General features: G+C 40.5%; 1 protein-coding gene across 3 annotated transcripts in view; it reads right to left on the reverse strand.

Moving 5' to 3' along the window:
* PHF20 (PHD finger protein 20) overlaps positions 1 to 18,765 on the reverse strand; it is a 128,779-nt gene that overhangs the window by 66,042 nt on the left and 43,972 nt on the right. For 2 of the 3 annotated variants that reach the window (XM_027558665.1, XM_027558664.1), the window contains exons 5-8: positions 9,226 to 9,305; positions 5,960 to 6,344; positions 1,608 to 1,721; positions 337 to 525 (exon numbers count right to left, since the gene is read on the reverse strand). In XM_027558665.1, coding sequence (XP_027414466.1) covers positions 337 to 525; positions 1,608 to 1,721; positions 5,960 to 6,344; positions 9,226 to 9,305 — 768 coding nt within the window. The remainder of the gene's footprint in view (positions 1 to 336; positions 526 to 1,607; positions 1,722 to 5,959; positions 6,345 to 9,225; positions 9,306 to 18,765) is intronic. The other variant, XM_027558666.1, reaches the window with a different exon arrangement.

Consider the following 18,765-nt stretch of genomic DNA (forward strand, 5'->3'; position numbering starts at 1 on the left):
CAGGTTCTCACTGGAGAAGGCAATGGCACCCCATTCCAGTACTCTTGCCTGGGAAATCCCATGGATGGAGGAGCCTGGTAGGCTACAGTCCATGAGGTTGCTAAGAGTTGGACACGACCGAGCGACTTCACTTTCACTTTTCACTTTCATCCATTGGAGAAGGAAATGGCAACCCACTCCAGTGTTCTTGCCTGGAGAATCCCAGGGACAGAGGAGCCTGGTGGGCTGCCATCTATGGGGTCACACAGAGTCGGACACGACTGACATGACTTAGCAGCAGCAGCACCAAGACAGGCAGCAGGTTGGCAAGACCATTCTAGAACAGACTCTACTCACCTTCTTCTGATTCCTTGGTATTGGATGAAGTGTTTTGCAAAGGATCAGTATTAACCGTATCAACCAAATCTGATACAACCAAGTCAGGATCTAGAATTTCATGGGTCCCATTAGTGGACAGCCTGGAAGACCGTCTCCTTGATAAGTCTTTGTCAGTGTTTTCCGAGTAGTTTTTTGACTTTTCCTGGGCTATAAACCATTAAGAGAGTTGTAGTCAAGAGACCAGAAGAAATAACTCTGCTACTATAGATTTCTGGGGCTTCCCACGTGATGTTAGTGGTAAAGAACTCACCTACCAATGCAGGAGACATAGAGACGCAGGTTTGATACCTGGGTTGGGAAGATCCCCTGGAGGAGGAAATGGCAACCCACTCTAGTATTCTTGCCTGGAGAATCCCATGGACAGAGGAGACTGGCGGGCTATAGTCCATGGAGTCACAAAGAGTCGGACACTACTGAAGTGAATTAGCACACACAGATTTCTGGACTGGCTGCCTTGATAAGGGCTTAAACAGACTTCTGGCATCAATGATGAAAGGAAATACCTTATCCTGGCTTATAGTTTTAAATAAAGGCACAGTCTTTCTGCCAGGACATAATTTTCCTAATTTAAGGATTTGTGATATGAAAATATGTGGGCAAGGTCACATCCCAATCTTGACAAGTGCTATTTTGGGGCTTCCCAACATAAAAATGTACGTATTAACAACACCCCAAGGCAATAAGGTTTACAGAGCCTTAGAGCCATCATAAGTCCTTTCTGGAACCAATAGGGTATTTTTTAAAAATCAATAAATAGCATTTTTTAAAATGGAAGTATAGTTGATTTACAATGTTGTGATAGTTTCAGGTGTGCATGAATATATAGGTTCATGCACATACATATGCTCTTTTTCAGACTCTTCCACTACACTAGGTTATTTTAAAATATTGAATATAGCTCCCTGTGCTAGAGTAAGATCAATAAATATATATTTAAAGTTTCACTCGTCACAGGAAATCCATCACTTCCTAAGCCATTAAATTTCCAGTGGAATCCAAATCAGATGGGTATGGAAATGGCATTACTGAACTCAACATTAACATAGCTTGTGCTTTGGGATTTATTTTCCCTCTAGCAAAATCCTCTGATCCAAACACATCCCATTCACACTAGCCCCTGTGATCAACAAGCATTAGAGTCTATAAGGCCCAGGTGACAACACGGACACAGGGGAGCTAACCCAACGGTTGTCAAGTTCCAGCCACACATACACAAACGGAAGACTCACATGAATTTTTGTCAAGCCGAGGACGTTTTAACGGGACTTCATTTCCTTTTGATATTTTCCGTCTTCTCAATTCCAATGTTATTGGTTGCAAAGTTTGAGAGTTTGAATCCACAGCTATAATGATTATAAAACCACACACACACACAAAAAAAGATATGTAGTTTTTTATTGACCAATTCTCATGCTGTATACAAACAAAACATATATGTGTGTGTGTGTGTGTATACATATACACACACACACACACACAAATCATTGCATGATAAATAAACCCTCAAAGGGCATTCTTACTTAAGCCAAAAGGAGTAAAAAGTGAAATGGGTGAGAGATTACTTCCTTATAGGAAATGCTGACATCCTGCAGACTGACCTCTGAATCTTTGTGATCTTTCCTACGACCCAGCTCTAGTCATATACTGATCTCCTAAAACCCACTCCTTAAATATCCTAATATGACTCCTTTAAAATATGAGGGTATACAAAGGCAACAGTAAAGTCATTTTTATAACCATCAAATCTTCTCATCAAAATTTGGCTTATTCAATACTCAGGAAATCCACCATGCAGGCTAATCCTTAAAATGTTGTACCCTGGGACTAAAGCTTGATTATTATTTTCAACCTCTACTTGCTGAACTGGTCAGCTTGGCATTGGTCCTAGTTTTGAGGGACCAAAGAGAATGTCAACATTTACAACCTCTTAAAAACAATTCCAGAAAAATCTCAGGAGACCATGCTATTTGATAGCCAATGTTCCAGACAAGGCTGCTTAACACTGGCAAATCCAGCACTGACATAATTTTAGCAGTGCAGAAGCTAAACCCTTAGACGGTACTCACTTTTTATTTTTTAAACCTAACAAGAAGTTCTCTCCCATCAGGAAAGATAAGAATCCAAAAGGCAGGCAGAAGAAAAAAACAAAAGAAATTGGAAAGCTTGAGGGAAAGGTAGGGCTAGGGGGTCTGATGAAGGTTGAAATGAGAGAAAGCAGCAGCCAGGGGAAGGAAGAGAGGGAAGAGGGAAGGAAATGGGAGGGGAAGAAGGAGGGGGAGAGAGAAGACTCATCTAAGACCAGAAGCTTCAGATCTGCCATGTCAAATGTACAAAGGACAGAGGGCTGAGCTTTGAGGAGGCAAACCTGATGAGAATGCTGGTCTCTTTGGTTCTTTGTGTGTTCAAGCTTCTCAATGTGCCAACATTACTTCGTTCCAAGGGTGGGAACTTAGAGATCACACACATTCCACATTAAATACAAACAACCCTCCCTAAATAGCTCAGATCTGGTTCCAGTAAGGTCTGTATAATCTAGCGAGCTCAAGCCTCCACCATGTCAACTGACTTATTTCAAGCGATTTTTAAAGAGGATTTGAAGTATATGAAATACTGGCAAGCCTTCACATTGATACCATATACAAACCGGGGCTAACCACACAGAAACTCAATGTTTCCCAACACTGAATTATTTTTACAGTAAGAATCATCTGGGAAGGTTGTTAATAATTAGTATTCCCAAATCCTGCTCCAGAGATTCTAACTGGAGAGGAACAGCTCAGGCAAGTGTTAACAGTAAGCTTGGAAAACCCCAGTTCTCTATTAAATTTGATCCTATCTGGTGTAACATCCTACACTTAATACAAGCAATAAACTGAATGCCCCATTTTTAATCAGAGTGAAGTAAGGTGGCTTCAGAGAAGCAGTCTGCAGACTGGAATGCAAGTATCCCAGTCCACACTTTCCAGAGAGTACAACCCACTGTAAGAGTAACCAAAGGGGAATCTGTTTCAGAACACTCAAGTCCCACATACTCACTCTCTTCCCTAAACTATGGTGAGGACACATCAGATTTCTGCCTGTTCACACTGTCTACCTTTCCTTGAATAAGTGCCCTCCTCCCACTTACACAAAAAGGCCTGCTTATTTACATCCCACATCGTAACACAGTACACTGCCCAGAGGTTTAAAATGTCTAGACCTTCTCAACAGGGGTTCCTCATTTGAAAACAGAACAAAGGTTATTTTCTTAATTCTCCCAAGAGTTGTTTATAACTAGTACCACCACCAATTGGCAGAAGTCAATTCATTACTTCTGCCAAGGTCACAGATGCCTTGGGCATTAGAGCTTAATTCTCTCTTGGAATCCTACTGAGAAAGCCAGCGAAGTTAGACCACTGCTGTCCAATAGAAATATGAGAGCCACAAATGGAAGCCACATAGATAATTTTAAATTTTCAGTTGTCACTTGAAAAAGTTAAAAAAGTGAAAATAATTTAAACTTATATTTTATATTTATGTTAAATATATAAAATAGCTACATATTTATATTAAATAGATGAATTATATTGAATATATTTTAAATTTATATTTATATAAAATATTCTGTAAATATAAAATATATAAAAACATTTATATACTTAAATATGAATATTTAATTCATATTTTATTTAACCCAATACACCCAAAAATATCATTTCAATATGTAATCAATATTTTTAAACTACTGAGATATTCTACATTCGTGGGTGGGTTTTTTTTTGTTGCTGAGGTTTAGTAAATCCAGAGTGTGTTTTGTGGGTTCTGTTTTTTGTTTATTTGGCAATGCCATGTGGCTTGTGGGATCTTAGTTTCCAGACAAGGGACTGAACCCAGACTCTGGGCAGTGAAAGCATGGAGTCCTAACCACTGGGCAGCCAGGGAATTCCCTCCAGTGTGTGTTTCAGAGTTACGGCCCATCTCAATTCAGAATAGCCACATTTCAAGCACTCAGTAACCACGAGTGGCCAGCAGCTCCCATACTGGACAGTGCAAGTCCAGGCCCCAGTTAGGCATAGGTACAATGGTGAGCTCTTTGAGAGTGAAAACAACCACTGAAAGGGGAAGCGCCTTATTTCAACTGGGAAGAAAGCAAACCATCGTCCAATTTCATACCTTAAAATTAGGACTAAGATGTAAGAAGGCTGCCTACTGGGAATGAGCACTAATACATTTATTTGAAGTAAATAAGAGTTTTTCCACAAAAATTACATATGATGTTGCTGTCTGGATTGACAGATAAGACTGGCTTTGCATTCTGCATCATTAAGGGGACAACAAATGGGTTGATGCTGTAGTTCCACAGTTTTTTATATTTTGTTTTGGGTTTTTGTTGCTTTTTTAACTTTTTATTTTGTATTCTGGTACAGTCAACTAGGGCTTTCCCAGGTGGCTCAGTGGTAAAGAAGTCACTTGCAATGTAGAAGACACGGGTTCAATTCCTGAGTCGGGAAGATTCCCTGGAGAAGGAAATGGCAACCCACTCTAGTATTCATGCCTAGGAAATCCCACAGACAGAGGAGCCCGGTGGGCTACAGTCCATGGGGTCACAAAAGAGTCAGACACAACGTAGAGACTAAACAACAACAATAAATTGAGCTGATTGACAACGCTGTGATATTTGAGGTGAACAGAGAAGGGATTCAGCCATACACACTGTAGTTCTACAGTTTTGATGAAAATACATTTTATGTCATAGTTTATATTTTTCATCTATCTTTGGCAGCTATTCAGACTTATAAGGAAAAAAACAGGTATCACTTTAAAATGGTAGGGATTCACGGTTTTTATGTAAAGTACACGTAACCAAGAATATCTGCAGGCCTCTGCCACATAATCACAGACGGTGTTCCGTACAGAGATCCTGGGAGCTTTTCAAGCCACTCAATCCAGCAAAGGAATGTTTGGCTTAGGAAGAAATTCAGGATTTGTTTCTTTCTTGGCTAGTCTAGAATTCCAAATTTCAACTTTTTAAAATAATTGTGTACTCTTCCCTAAATCCTCTAACCTTGACTCTACCAATTACCCATCTCAGCTTTTCATTTAGACTGAAAATTACCAATCCATAATCACTCTGCAGAGAGCTCAGTTTCAAATGTAACCCTCCCTTCCCAGGTCCAGTGTTCTTTGTTCCCACCTCCTCCAGAGATGCCCACACCTACTTACCTCTCTTTTTTCCCCTTTCATGTCGCTCATGAAAACACTATTTTCAGATTCCAGGTTCTAGGTAAGCTAATTTGAAGTGAATCATTTGAACTGGCACAAGCAAAAGCCCTTAGCTTACTAGGTTTTATCATATAAGCTGAAGCATCTAGTGAAGAGCTATCTTTCATCTCAGAAGCCCAGCCAAGAATATGTTTCCCAAATTTATGCTCCTCTGGATATATGCCTCCCATAAAATTCAGCTCCACGGACATGACTTGTTTTCAGGTGACAGGATGACTCAAGGTCAGTCACAGAAACAAAGGGTTAAATAACAAAGTTATAAAGAACCACAAAGAGCCACAAAAAGAACACTCTTGCAGTGCACACCTGGAAAACTCACCAGTAGGAGCAATGGAAGGGGGTCGGCCTCGCTTTCTTTTTGGCTCCCTCAAGTTTTCCTGTGGACTCTTCACAATGTCTTTTTCAGGTTTCTTATCCACTTGAGCATCTCCAGAATACTCTCTGTCATTTTCTGAAATGTTCTCCTTATCTTCCTTCTCGTTCTTGGGAAGGCTCTTCTCTGACGCTTTTCCCTTTTCAGCACAGATTAACTTTCCTTCTTTATCAGACTGCTTGGCTCGCTTTTCTGTCTTTAAGGCTTTGTCCTCTTTGTCTTTCTTCACAATGGCTGTGGGTTTTCTCTGTTCTTTAAACTTTTCTCGTTTATCAGATGATAGAAGACTTTTGTGTTCTGTTTCTTTAGGCCTAGCATTACCCACAATATTCTAAAATGAGCAAAATAGCGATGAAACACATTTTGTGATTACTTGCAAATATAAAATCAGGTGGTTCTTTGTAAACTTATGAAGATAAAAGAAATTAAAAGAGGATATATTTCAGGTCACATAATGGAAAGCACCACTGAAAATATCCATCCATATGCTGAGGTTTGAGAACCAGTCCTAAGTTTAAAGAAAATAACAGAGTCATGTTGAATTCCTTCTGAGACAATGCTATCTCCCTTATGATTAACAAGTCACTGGAAAGTAGTTAAAGGGACAGACAACTACCCCAGGGACCTCTTCTGGGAAGCAATCTTTTTGATAGCGATGTTCTAAGACAATGCCTTCGTGCCCTGTCTGTTGTCATCCCAAGCGTGACTACACTGACCCAGGGTCTTTCAGAACCTGCCGTCCTGTGTAGAGAAGAACCCAATAAACTGATAACTGGTGGCTGAACAGGAAAGCTGTAAAGACTGTCCAACTCAGACTGTCTTTGCTTCCTCTACTGGGTAAAGGCTGTGCTCAGACCTACTATGTTCCTGAGCTACTGAGTTTTTGTGCATCAGGAAGAAGTACTATTTTTTGGTTACTTTCCTCCTAAATTACTTTCTTTTAAAATCTCGTTTCCCAGTACACTGTCTACTGTCTCATAATAAAGCCAGCTCTGAAAGCTCCGGAGTTTCTAAAACTACAATTAAGTTTATTTGTGTATGTATCTTCCTTCCAAGACCTCAAGAGAAGAGCAGAGGCCACCACATCAAGTTCATATGGGACCCCTAGCACCGAGCACAAACTAGGCACACAGAGCTTTGCCAGGAGCAAGAAGGAGTATCTCAATGTGCAGTGAGTAAAAGTTTAATTTGTCCCAAGGGGAAAAATAATAAATAAGGAGAATCCTTGTGGTTAGAGCCTAGGAGGAAATTTTATTTTTCAAGTCCTCTAAATTGTCTAAAAGCAGCCAGGTTTGAGAACAAAGCCCTCCTTAGTAACTGCTGGCAGAAATACAAATCGCAACCACCACGAAGAGGGGTTGGCAATTTGGGTCAAAAGACTTACAATTCTACTTTTGAACTAGAATGAATTCCTAGAAATGAAATTTGTTAATGAAATAATTAGACTTGTGTACCCAGACTTACAAATATCTTTAAATGACCACTAGGAAACTGGTTACACAAAGTTGGGTTATATACATATTATAAACACTACATAGCCATTAAAAGCTATATTCCCATACAGGACTTAGGAACTTGGGAAAACATTATTTTGTTAAAAGAGCAAGTTATAGAACAGTAACGTATGACTCAAATTGGGAAAAGAAATACATATGTACATAAGTATCTTTTTAAAAAATACAGAAGGCTATACATCAAAATCTTACAAGCAACTGTATCTAGATGACAGAATTAAACAATTTTTACTTTCAATGTGCTTTTCTGTGCTTTCTAAATTTTCTACAGCAAATATATTTTTATAAGTATAAAAAAAGATAAATGTTCCTTAAATATAGATGATCAAACCATTTAGAGCAGTAAATGCCTATTTAAAAAAAAAAAGAAGAAACAATTACTATATGAAAAAAAGCTTTAAAAATTGACAAATATTTTTTAAGAAGTTTTGCTTTGTAAGTGGCCTCGCTGAGAAGTCATTTATCCAAAAGACTATGTCCTCTTGGGAAAGGAAAACAAACAGGAGCCATGGGCCTGTGCTTGACTACCTGCCAGGTCTGAGATGACAAGAGATACTCAGAGGCAACTGGGAACTGAGGACTGAAGACCCACAATCCACACAGGGTGAGGTGCCCATCTCCAAGTCAAGGCCCTGTGAGTACTATCACCCAGAGACAGCAGCTGAATGTTATTTGGAGCCCTGTCCTTCCACTTTGGGAGATTCTAGACACAATCTTGCAGCTTTTCAGTCCTCTATCTAAATTAACTCATTCCACAAACTTAACACAAAAACTGCCAAATTTAAGGCCAAAATAATGTATACAGTGCTGTGTAGTTCCTGAGATGCCTGAAAAGCAAAAGATCAAAAAGAAAACATCTTCAGGGCTAAAGCTTTATAATTTTATCAATTTTTTGAAAAGGAAAACCAGCAAAAGGCAAAAAACACTTTTGAGGCTATCTTTAACAATATCATGCATCATGATGCTTTGAAAATGCTAAATATGTACAGAAGAATTTATTAAAGTAAAAGTATTTAATCATATGACAACAGGTTCCAGCATTACCAAATACTGCCACATCAACCACCCACAGAGATAAATAATAGTAACGATCAGAATCTTTCCCCTCAGCTATTTCATTAAGACATAAATGCAAAATAAACTAAAAGGGGAAAAAATCATGAGGAAAGTAGGCAACACTTTACAATGTCAAAACTCAGGACCTGTGCTTAGACGTGGATGGTGAAAGGGACAACAGAAAACAAACTTTTCAACCCAGGCACATCCAGCACAAGTGACTAACAAATCCACGTCACCACCAGGCCATGGTCCTGAGCTAAAAGGCAAAGGCAGATGAGGAGGGGAGAACATCTCTAGATCTCCTCAAACACTCTGCAAGTTCCCCAAGAGAGGAAACAGCTCTGAAGGCAGGGCACAAGGAGAGAGAGAAAAGAATAATCCCCAGGCATTTTGGAAAAAAGACCTAACAGGTAATGGTACTTAAGTATTGGCACTTCAGAAAAGAAGACTGTATGAAAAGGAAAAGGCAGAGAGAGAGAAACATTTGTAGTATCTGAAAACTTGCATATTGCTTTCTGGAGAAATCATGTCAGATGAAGGGAAGAGTTTGCCATCATGAACAAATATAGCATCTTTGAGAAACAAAACTACAATATTAGCATTATGCATACCACAAAAGCATAAAACCACATTTCTCACCTGATCTTTGGAAAAAGCTTTGACATGAATATGTTTGACAGTCTGAACTACTCCATCATAAAATTTCACAGTGTAAGTACCTAAAATTCAAAAAGATACGATTTTAACTTGTAGTGTTATGAAAGCGACAAAACTTTTCAAAGCATAAACACAAAGGAGCTCCAACCACAATAATAAACCTACAGGAATTAAAAAGTTGTTTAAGAATCACAATTGGTCTTTCTTATGTCCAAGATAGTAATATGTTTGCCTTTTTTCTCTTTATCATTATAGATTTGTTTACCTACACAGATCAAAATCCATCAAAAAACTTCATTTTTATGGTGCTACACTAAACTTTTTAAAACCTGCACTGAATTTAGACCAAGAACAAACACCAGTAAAACGATTAAGAACGTAAACAAACACCTACAATGAACTACCAGGAAGACAAATTAAGGGGAAATCCCATTTATCGTTGCTTCAGAAAAAACAAGTCCTAGGAATAAACCTTGGAGAAGGCGACGGCACCCCACTCCAGTACTCTTGCCTGGAAAACCCCATGGACGGAGGAGCCTGGTAGGCTGCAGTCCATGGGGTCACAAAGAGTCAGACACGACTGAGCGACTTCACTTTCACTTTTCATTTTCCTGCATTGGAGAAGGAAATGGCAACCCACTCCAGAGTTCTTGCCTGGAGAATCCCAGGGACGGGGGAACCTGGTGGGCTGCCGTCTCTGGGGTCGCACAGAGTTGGACACGACTGAAGCGACTTAGCAGCAGCAGTAGCAGGAATAAACCTACTTAAGGAGCTAAAGGACCTGTACTTGGAAAACTATAAGACACTGATGTAAGAAACTGAAGATGACACAGATGGAAAGACATACTGTGTTATATTCTTAGTGGGAATGTAAATTGGTGCAGCCACTGTGGAAAACAGTATGGAGGTTTCTCAAAAACCTAAAAATAGAACTACCATATAACCCAGCAATTCCACTCTTTGAAATACATCCTAAACAAAAACAAAAGCATTAATTCAAAAAGATACATGAACCCCAATGTTCACAGCAGCATTATTTACAATTGCCAAGATATGGAAGCAACCTAAGTGTCATCAACAGATGGACAGATAGAGATGATGGATGGATACATGTGTACATGGATACACACATACACACTGGAACACTACTCGGCTATTCAAAAAAAAAATGAAATTTTGCCATTTGCAGCAACATGGATGGACCTGAAGGAGGGTATTGTGCTAAGTGAAATAAATCAGACAGATAAAGATGATCTCACTTACAAGCGGAATCTAAAAAATACAAGTTAGTGAATATAACAAAACAGGAAACAGATTCATAGATACAGAGAACAAACTAGTGGTTACCAGTGAGGAGAGGGAAACAGGGAGGGGCAAGATAGGGGTAGAGGATTAAGAAGTACAAATTATTATGGATAATGTACAAGGATATACTATACAACACAGGGAATATAGCCAATACTTCATAACAATTATAAGTGCAGTATAACCTTTAAGAATTGTGAATCACTGTATTGTACACTTGTAACAATACAATACTTTATATTAACAATACTTTCATTTTTTAAAAAAAGAGATGTAAGGAAAATGCAGGCTTATTGCTTGGTGAATTATTGCTTATTATTTAATCTTTATTTTCTGAGCTGAGAAATAGTAATATTTAAACTTTAAAAGAAATATGACCATCTGCTAAAGATATGCTTTTAGACGTCATAATAATCTCAAAATCCATATGAACTACCTGCATGTTACTATGTTTAAAAACAGAGACTAGGCTAAAGCACTAAATAGTGCCTGCTACAGTTAGTTTTATTTTTTTTTTTTTTTTTTTAAATTTTATTTTATTTTTAAACTTTACATAATTGTATTAGTTTTGACAAATATCAAAATGAATCCACCACAGGTATACATGTGTTCCCCATCCTGAACCCTCCTCCCTCCTCCCTCCCCATACCATCCCTCTGGGTCGTCCCAGTGCACCAGCCCCAAGCATCCAGTATCGTGGATCGAACCTGGACTGGCAACTCGTTTCTTACATGATATTTTACATGTTACAATGTCATTCTCCCAAATCTTCCCACCCTCTCCCTCTCCCACAGAGTCCATAAGACTGTTCTATACATCAGTGTCTCTTTTGCTGTCTCGTACACAGGGTTATTGTTACCATCTTTCTAAATTCCATATATATGCGTTAGAATACTGTATTTATGTTTTTCCTTCTGGCTTACTTCACTCTGTATAATAGGCTCCAGTTTCATCCACCTCATTAGAACTGATTCAAATGTATTCTTTTTAATGGCTGAGTAATACTCCATACAGTTAGTTTTATTCTTTTTTTTTTTAAGTCTAACAAAAATCACTCTCTGCTAAAAATTTGAAACTGGTTATCCAAATAATCCTGTCCAAATAAGGCATTCAGCTTACAAAAGTTCTCATTAGTTCCACCCAAACCAAATTCTCAAATTTTTGCATTTTAGAACCCACTCATGTCTCTCCTTTGCTGGTTCCAGGAAGTTATCAAAAAAAAAAAAAAAGTCATAGTTAATCTTGTCAAGATTACCAATGAACCACTGGTAATCATGTAATGGTTTTCCACTGGTAAACATGGTTAGTTTTCAGAACTAATTTACGACTCAACATGCAAGGGAAAAAATAAATCTAAAGGGCTGAGAGCAGAATAATGCCAACAGTGAAGTTAAGGTCACCTGGCTGGTTGCCTCCATCTTCTACACTCTCTCCCCACCTCGCCCACCCTTCCCCTCCAGTCCTAAACAGGGCCCTGTGAATGGCTACCACCTCTACTGAAACCCTTCCTCTTCAGCGTCTCAAAGTCCAATGCAATATGAGCCCAGTGATTTTCCAAACCTTATTTCAAATTACTAGCATACAATACCCAACAACTCAAAGCGACTAGCTACTTGCCACCCACTGAAACTGTCTTGGGACATTTCCACCTCCACATCTTTATCAAAGTGTTCTCCTGCCTGGAATGTGCCACTCGTTGTTAAGTGCTCAGCTCAAAAGACCACAACATTCCTGTAAAACCTTCCTGACTTCCCTGGTCCTGGAGATTTCTCCCTCCTCTGAACTTCTTACTCATTTGGTTCCTGGTCTACAGAGCCTCACACTCAGGTGCCTTCACACAGAAGGCAGATGCCAAATCAAAGGCAGGCTCTCCAAGGATAGAGACCACATCTAACACCAGTTTCTCACACAGCGCCTGACTCACTGTACTCCAGTGTTTCTCAAAGTGTGGTTCCCCGGACCTGTAGCATCAACAACCCCGTGAACCTATCAGAAATGCAAGTTGGCAGCCCTACCCATGATATACTGAACAACAACTCTGGGAGCGTGAAACAGAAATGTGTGTTTTAATAAGGACTTCAGGTGATTCTGGTGCACGTTGAAGTCTGAGAACTACTGTGGTAAACAATTAGTCATTACCTACTGATTTTACTCCTGGTAATTACAAAAGCGATTATTTGTCACAAGTATTGTCAACACATGAAAGCGGCTAGCAAACAAGATAGATACAAGGATATATAGTTGGTTGGTTAAAGCAAGCAATGAGATGACAGGCTATGATAAGGATTTTATCTAACACAGGTCAGCAATTACTGATGAGTACTTAACAACAAGGCCTGGGTTCCTGTCTTCCCGCCTCTGTTGAGGGTGTTGGCAAACAAAGAAGCAACGCTGTGGGACTCTAAACAGGCCCTTTTCAAAGCAAAGCTCTGGTAAGTCTAAGGACTGCGGTTCAGGGGCATCCAAGACTATACTTTCAGTGATCTTAATCAACAAAGCTCAGCAGCAGTTACATCAAAATGGAAACTCTCCATTTCTACAGGCATTTCAAATAGCCAGGACAACTTAAACAGTGCTATGCAAAAGTCCAAGATTTTCAGCTACTTGAGGTCAAGTTTGAAGCTTACTCCTGACGGCAGGCTCAGATGGAGGCCTCAGAGGAACAACAGAGCTAGAGGCAGAACCCAAGCCGGTCTGCTGACTTCTCTCCCAACCCGACATACCTATTCCCCAAGTCCCTCAGCCTCAACTCCAAACCTCAGACCCAGAGCACCACTGGCCCCTCTGAAATGACCCAAACTATGGCCAAAGGCCTAGGGGACCACTGCTGTTAGGTAGTAATATCCCAGCCCTGACCCTTTTTACTTTCAAAGAACTACAAGGGATCACCTTGAAACTTTCTCCCTTGATCATGCACACAGCCTAACTTGGGCTTCAGTAACTTGGAGGAAACACATCCCGCAGACAACAGTGGCCTCGACCTGGAGAGAGGCTTCAAGTCGACTTTAACGGTTTCATGTGTAACTAAAAGAACATCTTCCCATGGAATCCTCCAAAGGGCGGCTGGCAACGATCTCTCCCACGGCCACAAACAACACTAACAAAACACACGTAAATGATAGGATTCAAAATGAGAACATTAGTGACACAAAAGCGACCTGCCTCAGGCTCCCTTAAGAAGTTCTGGTCTCTACCACATGAAACCAAGCTTCCTGGCCTTGCTCTCTATAGGTTAAGAATCCAGCATATCAGACAACCTTATAGAAGTTAGTAATAGCAGAAGGGACATAAGAACAAAACTTGAGACTGGTAGCAAGCTCATCTTCTCCAGGACCAAGGAAAGAGGGATACACAGGTGACTTTGGAAAGGACAGATTTACATTGCTCCTGAAATCTACCATAACTGTGACTTCAGGACCCTTTTTCTATCCCACTCATTCTTCAGGAGTCATAGAATTCCATAATATCATGGAAGGAGTTTTCAAACATGGTTTCTCAAAGTCCTGAGGTTCCCACAGATGTGCCTCAAAGGTGGGCAGGGGGATGGGACAGGTTCGTGTCTGCAGGCAAACCTCCCCCTAAGCCTTCTCCTCTTAGCAATTTTACATAATGGGCTTAGGTTCTGCAGCCAACAATTTCCCAAATTGCTCGTCTATTCCAATTTCTTCTTCCATTTACAACTGCTCAGTTGAATTCAGAGCAAGAGAGTGAACTGCCTATGATCACCACGCAGGGACTGGGACAGAGCCTGTCTCCACCAATCAGGGCTCTCAAGACACCGCTGGGCTCCAGGAAGCACAGACCATCTACTCCCACCCTACTGTTTCAGGTGCACATACACATTTACACACACACACACACTCCCCCAACGGGCACCTGGCCCTAACTGAAACTCCTGCTGTTTAAGGAAAACCCTGCTCCAGAGAAGCAGGCTGATACTGTGGCCACTGCAGTTTCAGGAACCTTGGAGCCCCACAGACCTCCATTCAGACTTCCGTGCTACTATTTACATATGTGCTCTGCAACCTCAAGCAGTTTCTCCTGTGAGCTGACTTCCTCATCTGAAAAATGAGAATGGGGTTGACGGCAACAATCTTTCTACATGTGTAGAAAGAAAAAATGAAGAAGAAATGAGCTTCTTCACATGAAGAAGAAATGAGCTCAGATATGGAAACTGCTTAGCAAAGGGACTATCACAGAGCAAGGGAACAGTTGCTGTTGTTTAGCCACTAAGTTGTGTCCAACTCTTTGCAATCCCATGAACTGTAGCCTGCCAGGCTCCTCTGTCCATTGGATTTCCCAGGCAAGAATACTGGAGTGGGTTGCCATTTCCTTCTCCAGGGGCTCTTCCTGACCCAGGGAGTGAACCCACATCTCCTGCATTGGCAGGCGGATTCTTTAACGCTGAGCCACCAGGGAAGCCAAGAGATCAATATGTGGTTCTAATTACCATCATCTACCAAGTCACTTTAAAAGGGAACACCCTTACCCCCCAACAGATAGCAAGAACCAAGATAGCACCTGCATGTATGGGCCTAAATTGTCTTTCTATCTCTAGTCAAAGCTGTTCATAGTCCCAGAGTTCCCACATTTCAAACGCAGGATCAGTTACAGCAAGAAGAAAAAAAAAATAGTAACTGCTTCAGCCAGAGACTCGAGAAATAAGATCATTTCCATAGCATCTCCTGGTAAAATGCAGACTTAGGCACTGAACAAAGAAATTGAACTGGGGGGCACAGGACCTAAGAATATGCATAACTTTAAGGAAGAGGGACCTGATACGCCTGCCTGTGCACTCAAGTTAAAGAACCACAGATCAACAGGAAGGAATGATTCCTCATTTTGTTGTAAATGTGAATCTACTTTCAGTTTCCTCTGAAGAGACTGCCTCACAGAGCAGAGGGGTACAAACCCCTGACAGGCAAGTGGCTCTGACACCTCCTTAAAAAAGGGGAGCTGGGTGGAGCTGAGGTCAACTCACCAGAGAAGAGAAGGCTTCCAAACAAAGACTTCCTGGAAGCAGAATCCCTTCCTCACTCCAACGCAGACCGAGGATCTAACAAGGCTATCAGGTGTGGCTGCCTTCACGGAGAATGATGCTTAACTGCCACTGCCAAAGACTCATGCCAGGTGAAAAGGGCTAAATAACATGGCATTATTCTCCGAAGTTTCCAATTGCTAAATGACTCCCTTAAGAAACTCTAAAAGTTGCTCGCTAGCTGTGAGTCAGTCATGTGGGACACCCAATGCCAGCAGCCAGGGCTCTCCACTCTGGCTACAGCCCCTGCCCACCAGACTGCCCAGTCAATGCTTGGCCTCGGCAAAACCACCAAGGAGGTTATGAGTGGCAGAAAGATCAGACCAAGCCTTCCCGAGTCTACAGGGAGTGACTTCACTGTATTCCCAGCCTCCTCCCAGCAGCACCAGAAAGACAGAATAACTTTACAGGAAATAAAGGGAGCACCTCGTCTGCAGAGGTTCTGCCACCATTAAGCTGTGGTGGCCCCTGCTACAGACAGAACTGAGGCAGGACAGCAAACACCAGGGAAAGAGTGAAATTAGAGTCCAGTATCGTCCTTCTCAATCATGCAGCTGAATAGTAGAATAAATCATGATGTAGAAACTCTGCCAGTTCCCCTGGATTAAATCTAACCCAAAGGCAGCACCTAAGAGTCATTATTTCATCAAAATCAGGCACAGACCTGAGCTCCCGCAAAGGAAATCCCAGAGGATTTCCTTCTCAGTCCTGAGTGCAGCAATAATACCACACAGCTGGGTGCATTCACTTTCAGGATTTCCTCTTCCCCGTCCCTCCCTACTCTCCTCCCTCTTTCAATTAATCTCAAGAACTAGAGAGGATGGTGGCATAATGCAGGACTTCAGACCAAAAAATTCTGGGAAAAACAGGTTCTCCCCAAAATATCCACTCATTTTCAATGTCCTCCAATTAACTAAAATTTACTGAACAGAATCTGAAGCTTATTGAACAAATATATTAGGGTGGCAACCGACCATTGTGGGAGCAACCATTACCTCAAGACTCTCCCTCTTATCATTTTAGCTCATGCAGGAAAATAAACTTAAAAGATTTTTTAAAACAACTTGCAAAGCAAATTAACTTTAAAAGGACTTCTCTGGCAGTCTAGTGGTTAGGACTGGGGAAGGTAAGATCCCATCCTACATGCCGCGTGATGCAGCCAAAATGTTTTAAAGAAAAAGATTTCAGACCCAACTGACACAAAAAAAACCAACAAATGCAGATAGGGATCCCTCCTCACACCTCCCCTTATGATTTATCTGCACCATTCTGCACCTGTTATACCTCCCCCGGTTGCTCTATCTCAACACCTACTTCATTCTGCCTTGAACAAGTTCTTTATTCTTTTTTAATCCATGATGCTAAGGCCTGGGCTCTACAGATATTAAACACAAACAGTAGGTTCCTAAGCCTTTAATGCTTCCACCTAGACCCTCACACCCTACCTCTCTACAAGACAGCTCCCAGGACTCCCCAAATCCCTCCTTCCTCAATGTGCCCTTCCTTTCCCATTCTTTTCATCTAAACCCTCTTCTCACTTCTGTCCTCCATGTGACTCTGGGACACTACTGAAACAAAAGAGACACGTTGCTTCCTTTCTGCTACCTGCTTTATCAACAGTTACCCGTGTTTCTATCCACAATCTTCATCTGATCTAAGGAGCAGCCATTTCCTCAAAAGGGCACACCTCCCCTAGGGGGAACATCCAACTTGATCAGAATAAATCAACCTAACAGACTTTCAGAAAGACATCTATGTACACTAACAAACACCTGTGTTTCATATCATATAATTTAAATCCAGTAAGAGTAGAAAAAAATTACTAATCTAAAAAATAAGATTCTAAAAAATAAACTTTTTCTTTTACTGTGACTTTTTTTATTGAGGTACAGTTGCTTAACAATATTATATTGGTTTCAGGTGTACAATTTTAGTGATTGACAATTTCTATAGGTTATACTCCATTTTAAGTTATTATAAAAAATATTGGCTATATTACCTATGCTGCACAATATATCCTTGTAGCTTTTTTTTACTTTATTTTTCCCATATAAATGAGATCATTCACCATTTTAATACAAATGGATCTATAAACATATGGATTTATAATCTATTTACTGAGTGATTGATATAATAAACTATGCCTTTTACAAAAAGGATCTGAAGCAGTTTAATAACATGTTACTTGAATAATATCCTTTTATTAAAGTAACACATATGAAAAGTACTGTGAGACTTTATTTTAAACACAGGCTTATACAATGTAACTTGGGGAAAACAAGGGACTATCCAAAAAAACTTAACCACAAATGAGAGGATGAGTAACTGCTTAAAGAACTTAGAAGATACAGCCTTGCTCTGGAGGCCTGTGGTAAGAGGACTTTGTTTTCAGGGATACATCTGCCACTTCCCCCACCCAGTCTAATAACTGCCAGGACTGGTGAATACAGCAATAGAGGAACTAAAAGTCCTGCTATATGCAAATGTACAGTTCATTTTTGACCATTTCAACCCATTCTGAGATGAAGTTTCTTGTTTACCCCAAGGTCCAGCATTTAGCAGAGTGCTAAATAAATACTTGAATAACTTCATTGAATGAAGTCAATCTAGCCTTTCAGCCCTAACAGTGGTACTAAGAGGGTACTAATTCACTGCAGAGATTATGGACATACCACAAACATCTCAGTAGAAAATGCTTTAAAAAGGTATCACTTGAGCCCTGCCGAGTCTGTTCTATGTGTCAGGATGCTGACCACACATACCGTGTTCATAACCCTCCTCTTCCCTTGCCTCTGTATTCACAAAATGAGCCTCTTTGGGTTGTGTTCCTCGTCTTGATTTCTCACATGTTCTGAACTCTGGCAAAGGTATCCTAACTCAGAGCTCTAAACCCCAGTACCCCAACTTCAACTAGCAACTCTGGTATCATACACCACTCTCAATCACCTGGCATCCACAAAATACGTTTTGGAAGAAATGTTTGTTGCCTGCTTCACTTGTAGACTGTTAACAAATAACTAAGAGGTATATTAGGGACTTATTTCTTCAATTGTATTAGGAACTCCTAGACAGCAAGAAACTGCAAACTTCCAGCAGAGGGACAGATGAATCATGACTGTTTCAGAAAACAATGACTAAAATTTAGAAGGCAGAGAACCAATCTCCCCCTCCTTAACCTA

This window comes from Bos indicus x Bos taurus, chromosome 13 (genome assembly GCF_003369695.1).
Source record: "Bos indicus x Bos taurus breed Angus x Brahman F1 hybrid chromosome 13, Bos_hybrid_MaternalHap_v2.0, whole genome shotgun sequence".
NCBI classification, from domain to species: Eukaryota; Metazoa; Chordata; class Mammalia; order Artiodactyla; family Bovidae; genus Bos; species Bos indicus x Bos taurus.